The 19,117-nt window shown below is 39.0% G+C and overlaps 1 protein-coding gene across 1 annotated transcript in view; it reads right to left on the bottom strand.

Moving 5' to 3' along the window:
• Positions 1-19,117, bottom strand: part of adamtsl4 (ADAMTS-like 4) — a 139,634-nt gene that overhangs the window by 110,191 nt on the left and 10,326 nt on the right. The window contains exons 3-4 of the mRNA XM_061982899.1: positions 7,226-7,767; positions 2,334-2,919 (exon numbers count right to left, since the gene is read on the bottom strand). Coding sequence (XP_061838883.1) covers positions 2,334-2,919; positions 7,226-7,767 — 1,128 coding nt within the window. The remainder of the gene's footprint in view (positions 1-2,333; positions 2,920-7,225; positions 7,768-19,117) is intronic.

The raw sequence follows: 19,117 nt of genomic DNA, 5'->3' as shown, positions 1-19,117 counted from the left end.
TTCCTTTCCTTTCTGCCTTGATAGCCGAGAGGATTATAATCAGAGGAAGGTTACATTTGAAATTAAAAAAAATTCTCCTGCGCCTTATTTTTGATAGGTCATCAAAAAGTCAATAATTACTGATAACGACCGATATAAAGCACTTATATCGTGATAAGTGTTCTAAAAATTACTATTCAAAAGTAATGAATAATAATAATAATATTAGTAAAATAGTAAATAGTAAAAGTAATAATAATAAAAACTAATAGTTACTAGTTACTTTAACAAAATAATAATTTAATTACTAACGGAATTACTGTTTAATAAATGTAATTAATTACTTGGGAAATTAATGAATATGTTACTTAAAAAAACTACTTTAAATATGTGGCATATACATTTGAGAGATGTTTAATAAAAGAGCACAGTGTGCGGAGTCTGCTTTTGAAAGACGGGGCCTGTTGTCTAGTGACGTCATAGAGGGTTTCAACGGAGCTGTGTTTTTCTAGTTTTTTAAGTTAGCAGCGCACTTTGTCGGATTTGACGCCAGCTCTTTTGAATCTATTCACCGGATTGTGTTACCTATACTTAATAAAGAGATTGAATATACTTCCTATTCCGTCATATTTTCTTGTCAACAAACGGGGTATTGTTTGGATGGCAAGTTTGCCACCTCAATCATTGATTTGTTGTTCATTATTCCCATTGTGTACATGTGCGTATGCTGTTGTCTGCTTGGTCACAGTGTGATGTTGCCTCTTCCTGTTTGATATCAAGTTCATTTTAGTGCAGTGCTACTAGATTACTCATTACTCGTAAAAGTAACGGCGTTATTACGAACACTGATCGTGATAAAGTTTCTAGTCATATCACCCAGCCCTATGAGACACTTACATTTTTGCAGAAAATCGTTAAAATCAGCAGAGCATTTCTGTAACTCTAACAAAAAAAAATAGACCAAAAGAGAATGTCTACTGTAGAAGACGCTACTTCCTCAGAATATACAAAATGAGACTAATAATACGAAGCTTTCTGGAAAGTGGCCCCCAAAACAATTGAAGTTGAATATCCCTGTTGTATGTGTAACCCGTGTGGTTCAGGCCCTGCTTATACATGGGCTTGAACCTGGGTCGCCGGCATGAGAGGAGAGCGTGCTCGTTACCGATCTAAAAGCCCGGGCTATGAACCCATATGTACACGTACACAACTACACGTCAAGAGTGTATACACGTGCACAATCTATGGTAATTGTTTGAAATGTCTTGCAAGGAGTGTGTCAAAACAAGACACGCACACACACATTCTTGTATTTGTCACCTTCTTGAGACCTCCAAAAAAATGCCTACCTCTTTAGGACCACACTTTCTAGATATATAAAGATTTGTATTTACAACATTAATAATATATGCAAACTATGCAAATATAAAAACGTTTTTTATTTATTTTTTGTTTGTAATTGTTTTTTAATTTTCATTATTTACTTCAAGTTATTACAGTATGTCTCTATATACATATATATATATATATATATATTTTTTTTTAATACATTTTGGCCAAAGGGGGCGCATTTCAATTTCTTACACACACTTGTTATTACATATGTTGGCCAGAGGGGGAGCACTTCAAATTTTTACACACACTTGTTATTTCGAATGTTAACCAGAGTGGGAGCACTTTTAAACCCGACACACAAAATCCCTCCTTTTTGGGACCCCCCTTATTTTATTTTGATAGGGTGCCAATGAGATCTCTATTTTTTTGTTTTTTGTAATGTGCTTAAGGCCGATGACAAACGAGTCACGGACCACAGATGGCCCCTGTGCCGCACTTTGGGCAACCCAGCTGTAGAAGCTAACTGTTAATGGCCACTATAGTCTTAGTACCGTAGTGTATTTGTTCATCCTATGGTCACATATGGGACGCGGGTTGTCTTACGTCAGCACCGGAAGTCGTAAAATCAGCTGTTCACCTGGCGGTTTTTTTGGGGGATGAATAGGGAAGTCTTTCTTTAGCTGCCATCTTGTTTTATTATATATTGCTGCCTTTGCACCTGTCAATGTTTACTTTTGTATGCACATTAAATCAACAAAAAAATCCTGAATTTGGAGCAATGTTCACGGACTTTAGTATTTGGCTCTTCATTAGATGCAATGGTTTTCCGTATTAGGACCATGATTTCGGTCCTAACTTGTTCACCGGTCCTCATATGGAAGGTACTTTTCCTTGTGGATGTCTCAAGAAGGGTAGAAATATAAGAACACACACACAAACTCGGATGTCCCCATAATGACAAATGTCCCCACAAGGAAGGTGCCAGGAAAAGAGGTATATATACACAAAATGTCTCTTACCTGAGAGAAGCACCTGCGATATTCCTTCTCTGTCCCCGAGCATCTGACGACCGGTGGCGGTCTGATGGCGTCTCCTCCATGATGCGGTCCATGGGCATGCTGGAATGGGTAGACATTGGCTGGCTGTGGGGTTTGGGGACCAAAGCCCGTGTTGGGGGCCCTTTCTCTGTGCGAGGGCCAGTGAAGAGAGTAAGAGTAGGGTAAAGTGGCGTCGGCGGCGTCGGAGGGCGAGTTACGGTGCGAGAGTTGGGGAGTGGGAGGTGGCGGCGCTGTGACGGAGCGCCAATCGAACGTTCGCCGGTGACCGCTTGAGGAGGGGGGAGGCGGGAAGTGGGGAGGCGGAAAGTGGGGAACCGGCGGGAATCTGGCCTTCCTGTGTAATAGTGGCGTTGCCGTGGCGGCAGCGGCGGTGGTGGCGGCAGCCGGCCTGTCTGAGTCCTCCTCCTCACCGCCGTCGTCGTCGAGTGGAACCGAAATGGCGTCCGTACCGTTGGCAGTATGGCGAGCCTGACGACTGGGTCGGTGCAAGGGCAGAGAGAAAGGCACCTTCCCGTAGCCAAACTGACCCGGTTGGATGGAGGAAGACCTGCGAGGAAGATCCAAAAGGTGTTAGCGGGTGAATGCGGTCAGCACGTCTGCTTCACAGCCTGCTGGTTCTGGGTTTGAATCCAGCCTGGTATGCAGGCTAACTGGACGCTCTCAAGTGCTCCGTAGTTGTGAATGCGAGTGTGACTTCATGCGACCTGCCATTATGTGTCAGCTGCGGTAACGATATGCAACCTGGTATGCCGATACCCTGACGTTGACATAAGCAGATGTCAACAAAACTAAAGCTAGCATTGCTAACAAGCCTTTTAATGGCAATCACAAAATCGGCAATGCCCTCTGGTAGGTACGTGACGATCAACCGCTGACCGACTTATCGCCATTGCAGCTCCATTGTGCGTAGTTATTTTCTCTGTGTGGGGTTATTTTTGGACCTATTGAAGAGCACAGAGGTTGATTAATCATGATTATTAATTTTGTCTATTGTTCACACTCATTATGAGAGACAAGACTACACACGTCTTTTTTTTTTTTTTAGGATTCTAAAGATGATAAAAAACACTTTAAAGATGCCACTAATGAGAGTCACAGTTGCAGCCTTCAAAGCCTCGAAAACAACTTCATCAACGTTTTATATACACATTGCAAGAATGTATATAATGTAGTAATAGACACCTTCGTAACAATATGTAATGTGTTTCATATACACACTAAGCATATATATAATGTAGTAACAGACACCTTCATAACAATATGTAATGTGTTTTATATACACACTGCAAGTATTTATATGTATAATGTAGTAACAGACACCTTCATAACAATATGTAATATGTACAATATACACACTGCAAGTATATATATAATGTAGTAATAGACACCTTCGTAACAATATGTAATGTGTTGTATATACAAACTGCAAGTATATATATAATGTAGTAATAGACACCTTCGTAACAATATGTAATGTGTTTTATATACACACTGCAAGTATAGATATAATGTAGTAATAGACACCTTCGTAACAATTTGTAATGTGTTTTATATACACACTGCAAGTATATATATAATGTAGTAATAGACACCTTCGTAACAATATGTAATATGTTTTATATACACACTAAGTATATATATAATGTAGTAACAGACACCTTCATAACAATATGTAATGTGTTTTATATACACACTGCAAGTATTTATATGTATAATGTAGTAACAGACACCTTCATAACAATATGTAATATGTACAATATACACACTGCAAGTATATATATAATGTAGTAACAGACACCTTCATAACAATATGTAATGTGTTTTATATACACACTGCAAGTATATATATATAATGTAGTAATAGACACCTCCGTAACAATATGTAATGTGTTTTATATACACACTGCAAGTATAGATATAATGTAGTAATAGACACCTTCGTAACAATATGTAATGTGTTTTATATACACACTAAGTATATATATAATGTAGTAATAGACACCTTCGTAACAATATGTAATATGTTTTATATACACACTAAGTATACATATAATGTAGTAACAGACACCTTCATAACAATATGTAATGTGTTTTATATACACACTGCAAGTATTTATATGTATAATGTAGTAACAGACACCTTCATAACAATATGTAATATGTACAATATGCACACTGCAAGTATATATATAATGTAGTAACAGACACCTTCATAACAATATGTAATGTGTTTTATATACACACTGCAAGTATATATATAATGTAGTAATAGACACCTTCGTAACAATATGTAATGTGTTTTATATACACACTGCAAGTATAAATATAATGCAGTAATAGACACCTTCGTAACAATATGTAATGTGTTTTATATACACACTGCAAGTATATATATAATGTAGTAATAGACACCTTCGTAACAATATGTAATGTGTTTTATATACACACTAAGTATATATATAATGTAGTAACAGACACCTTCATAACAATATGTAATGTGTTTTATATACACACTGCAAGAATATAAATATATAATGTAGTAACAGACACCTTCATAACAATATATAATATGTACAATATACACACTGCAAGTATATAAACATATAATGTAGTAACAGACACCCTCATAACAATATGTAATATGTACAATATACACACTGCAAGTTTATATATAATGTAGTAACAGACACCTTCATTACAATATGTAATATGTACAATATACACACACTGCAAGTATATGTATAATGTAGTAACAGACACCTTCATAACAGTATGTAATATGTACAATATACACACTGCAAGTATATACATAATGTAGTAACAGACACCTTCATAACAATATGTAATATGTTTTATATACACTCTGCAAGTATATATATATAATGTAGTAACAGACACCTTCATAACAATATGTAATATGTTTTACATACACACTGCAAGTATATGTATAATGTAGTAACAGACACCTTCATAACAATATGAAATATGGACAATATACACACTGCAAGTATATATATAAATAATGTTGTAACAGACACCTTCATAACAATATATAATATGTATAATATACACACTGCAAGTATATATTTAAATAATGTACACTTTGTAGTAATTAACACCTTCATAACAATATATAATATGTACAATATCCACACTGCAAGAACAGTATATATATAAATAATGTAGTAACAGACACCTTCATAACAATATGTAATATGTTTTATATACACACTGTAAGTATATATATAATGTAGTAACAGACACTTTCATAACAATATGTAAAATGTTTTATATACACACTGCAAGTATATACATAATGTAGTAATAGACACCTTCATAACAATATATACAATATGTTTATATACACACTAAGTATATATATATATAATGTAGTAACAGACACTTTCATAACAATATGTAATATGTTTTATATACACACTGCAAGTATATATATATATAATGTAGTAACAGACACCTTCATAACATGTTCAATATTTACTGTATTTTGGTCATTTTAGTCAATAGTGGGACTTCCTTCTTTGGCGCATTTATTTCCGTTTCCATAGCAACGCACTTCCGATTTCCGGCAACAAATGGGTGTTCCGACTTCCGGAAAAAAACGCGAGTGTGTTGTAATCAAGGCAGACTTGGTAACAGACAACGACACACAAATGAGGATTCACATCTTTATCTTTTTGAAGCTGAATATACGGAGGATTATAGAAGCGAGCACGAAGAGAGGGTGAAACGCTGGAGCAGACAGAAGCCGAGAGAGTGAGGTCGGTGTGACTTTGACGCTTTTTATACTGTATTGTATTATATTGCATTATATTATATTGTATTATATTCTCCATCCATCCATCCATTTTCTACCGCTTATTCCCTTTTGGGGTCGCGGGGGGCACTGGAGTCTATCTCAGCTACAATCGGGCGGAAGGCGGGGTACACCCTGGACAAGTCGCCACCTCATCGCAGGGCCAACACAGATAGACAGACAACATTCACACTCACATCCACACACTAGGGCCAATTTTTAGTGTTGCCAATCAACTTATCCCCAGGTGCATGTCTTTGGAGGTGGGAGGAAGCCGGAGTACCCGGAGGGAACCCACGCAGTCACGGGGAGAACATGCAAACTCCACACAGAAAGATCCCGAGCCCGGGATTGAACCCAAGACTACTCAGGACCTTCGTATTGTGAGGCAGATGCACTAACCCCTCTGCCACCGTGAAGCCTTGTATTATATTCTATTTATTGCATTATATTATATTGTATTATATTCTATTTATTGCATTATATTATATTATAATATATTATATTATATTTAGTGTTGTCAAATGGTTAATCTGTTTAATACAATTAATTACACTTTTTAACTTCAATAATCATGATTAATCACAGGTTATTACTTGCTAGCATAATTTAAATCAACCTAAGAAAAAAATACTTGAATATTTGGAGACAAATGTAATTCTATTGTCTGAATGTCTAAAAGGAACATTAAAATGTTTAACAATGGTGGCAGTCAGGAACTGATTATTGCTATTTTCACAAATATCCATAAAAATATATATTACATTAAATATTACATTATATTATAATGTATTATATTATATTTTATTGCATTATTTATTATATTATATATTATATAACATAATTATTATAATTTATTACAAATTATATTATATCATATCATATACTGTAGTACCTCACTGGTACTACAATGTGCAAACAAGGAATCAAAAAAGATTCTTTCTTTCTTTTCAAAATAATTGACGAATCCAAAGCAACTGAGTGCAATGGATTTCAGTAAGCATCATCTTACAAAATAAAAGTTCTTATGACTACTCACCTTCTCACAGGCAAGCCCTCCCTACTGGTGGACCTTCTGCCCCCTCCTCCTCCCCTGGCTGCTGCTGGGTTGGTGGGCCTCCTGACGGTGCGTGTCTGCGCGTTGTAGCCCCGGGAAGGAGCGCGGTAGGGGGACCGGTAGACGGACACCCGGTTCTGACTGGATGCCGGGTATTCCGCTGGATAGAAAGGTGAGGACGGGTCGCTCCCTCCTCCACCCCCTGTCGTTGGGGTGTCACGATACAACGACACCCCCTGGTTGTGAGGATTAGATGAGGGGGAATGGAGGGGCGTGTGTTGGCGGGAAGGCTGGTAAGGGCGCATGGAGGCGATGACCGGGCCTCCGGGTACATACCCGGCCCAGCTGGGCTGCGGGAAAGCGACGGGGGAGGTTTGTGGAGGCGGAGGCGGTAAACACTTCCTGGTTCTTTGTGAGACGCCCACGCCGCATGTCTGCGTGCACTCCGACCACTCCCCCCAGAATGACCACACCCCCTCCACAGGCTCCGCCTCAAACACCTGTCTTGACCGCCGACCCGAAACCTGGAACACACAGGAAGAGTTGATTTCAATCTTATGTTGATAACCCGTTTATTTGTATGTATATATATATGTATATATATATATATATATATATATACACACACACACACACACACACGCACACACACACACACACACACACACACACACCTACATACATACATACATACATATATACACATACATACAATCATACACACATATATATATATATTTGTATATATATATATATATATACATATACATACATATATGTATATATGTGTATATATGTGTATGTATGTATATATATATATATATATTGATATACACATACATACATACATACATACATACATACATACATACATACATATATATATATGTGTATGTGTGTATATATACATATGTGTATATACATATGAAAATGTATATATACATATATGTACATATTTATATATGTGTATATATATAAATATATATATACATACATGTATATGTATATATATATATATATACATACATACATACATATATACACATATATACGTGTATATATATATACACACACACATATATATATGTGTATATATATATATATATACACATATATATACAAATATATACACATATACATGTATATATATACATATACACACATATACTGTATATGTGTATATACATATATACACATATATATGTATATATATACAAATATACACATATATATATTAAACTTTTTTTATTCTGAATCAATTAATGAGAATCGCAAATGTTATCATTTTTTGTGCACCTCTACTAAACATGCTATTTAAGAAGCACTGCATTGAAGAAACAGTCAGCTGAAGTGAATGTTTGTATATTTATATGTATGTGTCAAGATACAAGCTATTTCCTCTCACCCCCCCCCCCCCCCCCCATTATTTTCTTTCACGCCCCCCACTGAAGTTAATATTTATTATTCCATCAAAATATATAGTGTCAAGATAGTTCTTTACTAACACTAAAGATGCTACTACGCTATTCTCTCTCACGGCCCCTCTATTTAAGAAGCACTGCATTAAAGGGGCTGTTTGGAACTCGCCCACAGTGACATTTTTCTAGGGCACATCATTTTTTTCACGCCCCCCCCCGAAGTGAATGGTTTTTTTTTAATTCAAAATAGTGTCAAGATAGTTATTTACTAACACTAAAGATGCTACTACGCAATCATCTCTCACGCCCCCCCATCTAAGAAGCACTGCACTAAAGGGGCTGTTCGGAACTTAATTGTTACATTTTTCTAGGGGAAATAGATTTGTTCACGCCCCCCCTGAAGTTAATGTTTATTTTTCCATTAAAATATATAGTGTCAAGATAGTACTTTAACTTTAACTTTAAGATGTTACTATGCTATTGTCTCTCACGCCCCCTCTATTTAAGAAGCACTGCATTAAAGGGGCTGTTTGGAACTCGCCCACAGTGACATTTTTCTAGGGCACATCATTTTTTACACGCCCCCCCTGAAGTTAATGGTTTTTTTTTTAATTCAAAATAGTGTCAAGATAGTTCTTTACTTACACTAAAAATGCTACTACGCTATCGTCTCTCACGCCCCCCCTATCTAAGAAGCACTGCACTAAACGGGCTGTTCGGAACCTAATTGTTACATTTTTCTAGGGGAAATATTTTTTTTCACGCCCCCCCTGAAGTTAATGTTTTTTTGTATTCAAAATAATGTCAAGGTAGTTCTTTACGAACACTAAAGATGCTACTACACTATTGTTTCTCATGTGCCCCCCTATCTAAGAAGCACTGCGCTAAAGGGGCTGTTTGGAACTTCATAGTTACATTTTTCTAGGGGAAATATTTTTTTCACGCCCCCCCCTGAAGTTTTTTTTTTTTTTTATTCAAAATAGTGTCAAGATAGTTCTTTACGAACACTAAATATGCTACTACGCTATTGTCTCTCACGCCCCCCCATCTAAAAAGCACTGCACTATAGGGGCTGTTTAGAACTCGTCCAGGGGACATCATTTTTTCACGCCCCGCCTAATGTGAATGTTTATTTATCTACAGTACCTATATGTGTCAAAGATATATGCTAATACGCTCTCACGCCCCCCACACTGCCCCCCACTATTTAAGCAGCACGGAGCTCGCCCCTAATTTACCATTCTGGCCTAAACTGAACTCTAATGCTTCTAGAAACCTGACTTTCGGAGTCATGAATTCAGTCCCCCCTCCTCCGCCTAAAGAGGGGCCCGCAGCTGTCAAGGAGCTGCAGTGACGCCCTGGTGGTCATGTGTCTAAAAACGTTAAGGAGCCATCGTTGTTAGCAGTCTGGCCGTACAGTGTCGAGGAGGGGAAGCGGTAGTCGCTGCAAGAGGTCACCGGCGGCTCCTTCGGGGTCGCTGCGTACTGCTCATTAATGGCGCAGTTATGTGGCAGCTGTGTGTTTGATGTCACTCATTGCGACATAATTCACCACACACACACGCACACACAAACAGTCATTAGGCCTGTCCGCATTGACCCACCCCCCCAAGCCCCTGCCCACCCATCTCTCTCACTCCTTCCGCTTTCCTTGTTCTCCCGCCATTTTACCTTCAACTTGTAGGTTGCAGCAGATCTTGAACGCACACATTGATGACGTCACTTTTCAACTTATATTCAAATGAATAGACTGCAAAGACAAGATATTTAATGTTCCAACTGAGAAACTTCCATTTTTTGGGGCAAATAATCATTAACTTTGAATTTAATGGCAGAAAAAGTTCGCCCAGGGGCATTTTTACCACTGTGTTACATGGCCTTTCCTTTTAACAACACTCAGTAAACGTTTGGGAACTGAGGAGACACATTTTTGAAGCTTTTCAGGTGGAATTCTTTCCCATTCTTGCTTGATGTACAGCTTAAGTTGTTCAACAGTCCGGGGTCTCCGTTGTGGTATTTTAGGCTTCATAATGTGCCACACATTTTCAATGGGAGACAGGTCTGGACTACAGGCAGGCCAGTTTAGTACGCGCACTCTTTTACTACAAAACCACACTGTTGTAACACGTGCAGAGTCTTGCTGAAATAAGCAGGGGCGTCCATGAAAAAGACGTTGCTTATATGGCAACATATGTTGCTCCAAAACCTGTATGTACCTTTCAGCATTAATGGTGCCTTCACAGATATGTAAGTTACCCATGCCTTGGGCACTAATACACCCCCATACCATCACAGATGCTGGCTTTTCAACTTTGCGCCTATAACAATCGGGATGGTTCTTTTTCTCTTTGTTCCGGAGGACACGACGGCCCAAGTTTCCCAAAAAAAATTGAAATGTGGACTCATCAGACCACAGAACACTTTTCCACTTTGCATCAGTCCATCTTAGATGAGCTCGGGCCCAGCGAAGCCGGTGGCGTTTCTGGGTGTTGTTGATAAATGACTTTGGCTTTGCATAATAGAGTTTTAACTTGCACTTACAGATGTAGCGACAAAATGTAGTTACAGACAGTGGTTTTCGAACGTTTTATCGAACGCATTTTTTATTGACATCGATTACGTTTCTATCGCGATATATCGTGATAGCAACGATTCGTTCTTAAAAAATCCTGAAAACTGCTAAACTGTCGAGGTATTATCCACAATTTCTTCATTTTTACTTTCTCTTCTCACTCCATGCAGAGAATCAACTGCGAGACAACAAGATGGCGCAAACAAAATTGATAGTTGATATTGTTAGTGTGTCTCTCCCACTGATCATTGACCAATTCCTGTGTTGCTTGATTAGCAGAGAGCGAGTTCCTTTATCCATGCAACTTCCGGTTTCTTCCAACAAAGAAGGAAAAAAATGATCGAACGTCTTATCGTACACATTTTTTATTGACATCAATTATGTTTCTATAGTGATATATTGTGATAGCAACGCTTCATTTTAAAAAAATCCTAAAAACTGCCAAACTGTTGAGGTATTATCCATAGAGATGTCCGATAATGGCTTTTTTGCCGATATCCGATATTCCGATATTGTCCAACTCTTAATTACCGATTCCGATATCAACCGATACCGATATATACAGTCATGGAATTAACACATTATTATGCCTAATTATGTTGTGATGCCCCGCTTGGTGCATTAAACAATGTAACAAGGTTTTCAAATATAAATCAACTTAAGTTATGGATAAAAATGCCAACATGGCACTTCCATATTTATTATTGAAGTCACAAAGTGCATTATTTTTTTTAACATGCCTCAAAACAGCAGCTTGGAATTTGGGACATGCTCTCCCTGAGAGAGCATGAGGAGGTAAAGGTGGGCGGTGTTGGGAGGGCGGGGTTTAGGTGGGGAGGTAGGGGGTAGTATATTGTAGCGTCCCGGAAGAGTTAGTGCTGCAAGGGGTTCTGGGTATTTGTTCTGTTGTGTTTATGTTGTGTTACGGTGCGGATGTTCTCCCGAAATGTGTTTGTCATTCTTGTTTGGTGTGGTTTCACAGTGTGGCGCATATTTGTAACAGTGTTAAAGTTGTTTGTACGGCCACCCTCAGTGTGACCTGTATGGCTGTTGACCAAGTATGGATGGCATTCACTTGTGTGTGTGAAAAGCCGTAGGTATTATGTGATTGAACCGGCACGCAAAGGCAGTGCCTTTAAGGTTTATTGGCGCTCTGTACTTCTCCCTACGTCCGTGTACACAGCGGCGTTTTAAAAAGTCATACATTTTACTTTTTGAAACAGATACCGATAATGTCCGATATTACATTTTAAAGCATTTATCGGCCGATAATATCGGCAGTCCGATATTATCAGATATCTCTAATTATCCACAATTTCATCATTTTTACTTTCTCTTTTCACTCCATGCAGAGAATCAACCGCGAGACAACAAGATGGCTCAACCAAACTACTATTACCTGATTGGCTGTTAGTGTGTCATTCCCACTGATCTGTGATCACTTCCTGCGTTGCTCGGTTACCAGAGAGCGAGTGCCTTTGTTTATGCAACCAACTTTGCTTTGCAACTTCCGGTTTCTTCCGACGGAAAAGAAAAAAAACAAGTCGAGCGTTTTACCGAATGCATTTTTAATTGATATTTATTAGGTGTATATCGCGATACATATTGATAGCGTTTTATCAGCCGGCCCTACAGACTATTGACGACAAAGTCATCAATCATTGCACTTTCTAGTCGACTTTGCACCCCACTAAAGAGGCAGCGAGGACCGCAGGCGTGTACAGAATGTTTACACACACATACTGGCATTTAACAAGAGAGGCACGGGGGAAATGGAGGCCAGGATTGCAGGTTTCCTTCTCAATGGGAACGTTTGTTACGCCTTCATATTGGCCGCAGTGCCAGGCAGGCCAGCTTGTTATGGACCGACTTTCATCTGGCGACACCCTGGCAAAGAGAGCAAAGGCCGGCCTGCTTGTAACGCTCGCCACGTCAAGGCACTGCTGGCAGGTGACTCCATCCCCCCCTCCGAAAGCTTTTGTGTATTACGCAGGCTTTTTGGGGCTTTACGTCTCGGCCTCGGAAGGAAGCAAAGCCATGAGAATGAGGATCAACTGTCGACTCGCTGACTCAACACACTGTTGGACTTTGCACTCAACTCTGGGGACTTCAGTGTTTCACTTTGGAAGACTTTCTGAGACATTGTTTGTCCTTTTGTTTTTATATCAGTGAATGTACTCCACTGTTTGACTTGGTGGATTATTTTATGACTTTCTGTTTGTGGTAGTTATCATTAATAACTGGCGGGAGGGTGGATCGGATTAGTTTCGTGACATGTGTACTTTTACATGCATTACAAGTGCAGTGGTCCCCAACTGGTACTGCTCCGTGACTACCGGGCCGCAGGGAAACATTAAATAATTTACAGTCGTGGTCAAAAGTTGACATACACTTGTGAAGGACATAATGTCATGGCTGTCTTGAGTTTCCAATCATTTCTACAACTCTTATTTTTTTGTGATAGAGTGATTGGAGCACATACTTGTTGGTCACAAAAAACATTCATGATGTTTGGTTCTTTTATGAATTTATTATGGGTCTACTGAAAATGTGAGCCAATCTGCTGGGTCAAAAGTATACATACAGCAATGTTAATATTTGCTTACATGTCCCTTGGCAAGTTTCACTGCAATAAGGCGCTTTTGGTAGCCATCCACAAGCTTCTGCTTGAATTTTTGACCACTCCTCTTGACAAAATTGGTGCAGTTCAGCTAAATGTGTTGGTTTTCTGACATGGACTTGTTTTTTCAGCATTGTCCACTTTTGGGAAACCTTAACTCTAGCCTGATTTAGCCATTCCTTTACCACTTTTGGTCATTGTCCTGTTAGAACACCCAACTGCGCCCAAGATCCAACCTCCGGGCTGATGATTTTAGGTTGTCCTAAAGATATTGGAGGTAATCCTCCTTTTTCATTGTCCCATTTACCCGTATTTTCCGCACCATTAGCCGCACCTAAAAACCACAAATTTACTCAAAAGCTGACAGTGCGGCTTTTAACCCGGTGCGCTTTATATATGGATAAATATTAAGATTCATTTTCATAAAGTTTCGTTCTCGCAACTTCGGTAAACAGCCGCCATCTTTTTTCCCGGTAGAGCAGGAAGCGCTTCTTCTTCTACGCAAGCAACCGCCAAGGTAAGCACCCGCCCCCATAGAACAGGAAGCGCTTCTTCTTGTACTGTAAGCAACCACCCGCCCCCGGAAGAAGAAGAAGCGCGCGGTGCATGCTGGGATATGTGACGTTTCATTTCCATTTGTGTGTTTATGTAAAGACCCCAAAATGGCTCCTATTAAGTGTGTTGTCTGTCTAATTATAAATAATGCAGACGAGGCGTGTTAACTGAGTTCTCAACGTTTACTCACAGCGTGCTCATAACCACATTCTAACTCCCAGCATACAACGCTTCTCAGGGCTACCGCGCATGCTCGTAACTATCGTTGCATGCTGGGTAGTGTAGTTGTTATATTTGCTAGCTCATAACATCACATTAAGAGACACGCTTACGCGCTTAATTCAATACTCGCCGTCATTCCGGGTGGATTGACAAAAGACCTCCAGCCGCTAGATATTGGTGTCAACAGGGCATTCGAAGCTAGACTGCTAACTGCGTGGGAACAATGGATGACAGAAGGCGAACACACATTCACTAAGACAGGGAGGCAGCGCCAGACGACGCCAACATCTGCCAGTGGATCGTAAATGCCTGGGCAGATATTTCGGTCACAACTGTGGTCCGAGCTTTCCGGAAGGCAGGATTCACAGAACTGCTGGATAACAGTGACACTGACTCCGATGACTTCGACGAGACGGAACCGGCCATTTTGGATCTCACATTTGCCCAACTTTTCACTTCGGACACCGAAGACGAAGGATTTACGAATGAAGAATAACTTCAGAAAGTGAGCGCTATGTTTATTTTGTGTGTTGTGACATTAACGTTCGAGCAACATTATGTTGCTATTGCTCTGCACTATTTTGAATTTTACTATGTTTGTGATTGCACATTTGCGTACATTTTGGGAGTGAACAGAGTTGTTAGAACGCTGGTTTTTAATATATTATTAAAGTTTGACTGACCTATCTGACTGTTTTTTTGACATTCCCTTTAGTGCAGCGTAGGCGCGGCTTATAGTCTGGGGCGGCTTATTGGTGGACAAAGTTATGAAATATGCCATTCATTGAAGGTGCGGCTAATAATCCGGTGCGCCTTATAGTGCGGAAAATACGGAAGCACCAGTTCCATTGGCAGCAAAACAGGCCCAGAGCATAAAACTATCACCACCATTTTTGACGGTAGTTCCTGGGATTAAAGACCTTACCTTTTCTCCTCCAAACATATTGCTGGGTATTTTGGCCAAACAGCTCAATTTTAGTTTCATCTGACCACAGAACTTTCCTCCAGAAGGTCTTATCTTTGTCCATGTGATGTCAGATGAAACAAAAAATGAGCTGTTTGGCCACAATACCCAGCAATATGTTTGGAGGAGAAAAGGTGAGGCCTTTAATCCCAGAAAATGACCCCAAATACACGTCAAAAGTGGTAAAGGAATGGCTAAATCAAACTAGAATTAAGGTTTTAGAATGGCCTTCCCAAAGTCCTGACTTAAACGTGTGGACAATGCTGAAGAAACAAGTCCGTGTCAGAAAACCAACACATTTAGCTGAACTGCACCAATTTTGTCAAGAGGAGTGGTCAAAAATTCAACCAGAAGCTTGTGGATGGCTACCAAAAGCGCCTTATTGCAGTGAAACTTGCCAAGGGACATGTAAGCAAATATTAACATTGCTGTATGTATACTTTTGACCCAGCACATTTGCTCACATTTTCAGTAAATCCATAAAAGAACCAAACTTCATGAATATTTTTTGTGACCAACAAGTATGTGCTCCAATCACTCTATCACAAAAAAATAAGAGTTGTAGAAATGATTGGAAACTCAAGACAGCCATGACATTATGTTCTTTACAAGTGTATGTAAACTTTTGACCACGACTGTATAAACGACTGCATTTTGTCTGACTTAACTTTCGCCTGTGCCACGAGACACACCAATAAGCTTGTTTATAGATGTACAATAAAAAACTGCCATCTGTTATAAATTTGTGGCATGATACAATGCACATTAATGAACATATCAAATACAAAAGTGACAGATTGTAGCCAAAGGCTGATTTCCATCTGCATCTCATTGCAAAGAAACAAGCCCAGGGCTCCCACTAATTCAGCGTTATAGTGAGTCGTATTTTTTTCATGCACTTATTTTTGCTGTATTTATCTGGCACAAATGGAAAGCCAGTCCCTGAAAATATTGCCTACATTATCCCGGTACGGTGGTGCAAAAAAGGTTGGGGACCACTGAGTTAGTGTACTGGTTGACTTTGTGGAATATTTGGGGTCTTTCTATTTATTTTTTATACAAGGTGGTGGTTATTATTAATAACTGGCGGGAGGATAGGCCGCTTTATATGTGACATTTCTTAGTCTTTTACACATGTGCCTAAGCGTGAGCGAGTGTACTGTTTAACTTTGTTGATCATTTTATGCTTTTCTATTTATGTCTATCGTAAAAGGTGTAGTTATCATTAATAACTGGTGGGAGGGTGGATCTGATTAGTTAAGTGACATGTGTACGTCTAAATGTGGTCATGCATGAATTAGTGACCTTGTGGAATATTTGGGGTCTTTCTATTTATTTTTATACAAGGTGGTGGTTATTATTAATAACTGGCGGGAGGACAGGCCACTTTATATGTGACATATCTTAGTCTTTTACACACATGTGCCTAAGCGTGAGCGAGTGTACTGTTTAACTTTGTTGATCATTTTATGCCTTTCTATTTATGTCTACCCTACAAGGTGGTAGTTATCATTAATGACTGGTGGGAGAGTGGATCAGACTAGTTACGTGACATGTGTACGTCTAAATGTAGTCATGCATGAATTAGTGACCTTGTGGAATATTTGGGGTCTTTCTATTTATTTTTTATACAAGGTGGTGGTTATTATTAATAACTGGCGGGCGGACAGGCCGCTTTATATGTAACATATCTTAGTCTTTTACACAAATGTGCCTAAGCGTGAGCTAGTGTACTGTTTAACTTTGTTGATCATTTTATGCTTTTCTATTTATGTCTACCGTACAAGGTGGTAGTTATCATTAATAACTGGTGGGAGGGTGGATCTGATTAGTTAAGTGACATGTGTACGTCTAAATGTGGTCATGCATGAATTAGTGACCTTGTGGAATATTTGGGGTCTTTCTATTTATTTTTATACAAGGTGGTGGCTATTATTAATAACTGGCGGGAGGACAGGCCACTTTATATGTGACATTTCTTAGTCTTTTACACACATGTGCCTAAGCGTGAGCGAGTGTACTGTTGAACTTTGTTGATCATTTTATGCCTTTCTATTTATGTCTACCCTACAAGGTGGTAGTTATCATTAATAACTGGTGGGAGAGTGGATCAGACTAGTTACGTGACATGTGTACGTCTAAATGCAGTCATGCATGAATTAGTGACCTTGTGGAATATTTGGGGTCTTTCTATTTATTTTTTATACAAGGTGGTGGTTATTATTAATAACTGGCGGGAGGACAGGCCGCTTTATATGTAACATATCTTAGTCTTTTACACAAATGTGCCTAAGCGTGAGCTAGTGTACTGTTTAACTTTGTTGATCATTTTATGCTTTTCTATTTATGTCTACCGTACAAGGTGGTAGTTATCATTAATAACTGGTGGGAGGGTGGATCGGATAAGTTACGTGACATGTGTACGTCTAAATGTGGTCCTGCATGAATTAGTGACCTTGTGGAATATTTGGGGTCTTTCTATTTATTTTTTATACAAGGGGGTGTCTATTTATGTCTGTAATTGAAGGTAGTGGTCATCAATAATAACTGGCAGAGGAAACTTGTCTTTCTGTTAGTTTTCGTCTGTGCATGGTGGTGGTTATCATTAGTAACTGGCTGAGGAACGTTGCCTTTCTATTAGTTTTCTTCAGAGCATGGTGGTGGCTATCATAAATAAGTGAAGAGAGGAATGACAATTATATCACTATTTTGCGTATGAGCGGACGAAGCTCGGGGTTTTGACTCTGTGGATAATTCATGTCTTTTGATCTATTTTTGTGCACGGTGGTGGTTATCATTAATAACTGGCGGGAGAAAGAATCACATTAATCAGGTGACATGTCTACTTTGCACATTTTCCCGCGTATGAGTGAGCATACCGTGGGTTTCTTGGATTTTTTTTCTGCTGTCTATTTATTTCTATAATTGAAGGTAGTGGTCATCATTAATAACTGGCGGAGGAACCTTGCCTTCCTATTTTAGTTTTCGTCTGTGCATGGTGGTGGTTATCATTAATAACTGACTGAGGAATGTTGCCTTTCTATTACTTTTCTTCATAGCATGGTGGTGGTTATCATAAATAAGTGGTGAGAGGAATTACAATTATACCACTATTTTGCGTATAAGCGGACAAACCTTGGTGTTTGACTCTGTGGATAATTCATGAATTTTGACCTATTATTATGCAAGGTGGTGGTTATCATTAATAACGGGCGGGGGGAACGTTGTCCCTAATTAAGTGGCTCGTCTACTTTGCACATGTGCTTGTGCACTAATGGGCCTACATTTTACATTTGTGGATCATTTTGAGATTCTTTACTTTTCATCGGGCAAGATGGCATTTATGGTATTATTAACTGGCGGGAGGACGGACCACATTAGTTATGTGACATGTCTTCGTTTTTTAACACACACTTGCCTAAGCGTGAGCGAGTGTACTGTTTAACATTCTTGATTATTTTACGTCTTTCTATTTGTTTCCCGCTATGCAAGGTGGTGGTTATCATTGACAACTGGCGGGAGA

This window comes from Nerophis lumbriciformis, linkage group LG21, assembly GCF_033978685.3.
Source record: "Nerophis lumbriciformis linkage group LG21, RoL_Nlum_v2.1, whole genome shotgun sequence".
NCBI lineage: Eukaryota > Metazoa > Chordata > Actinopteri > Syngnathiformes > Syngnathidae > Nerophis > Nerophis lumbriciformis.
This window is presented reverse-complemented; position numbering and strand designations above follow the sequence as displayed.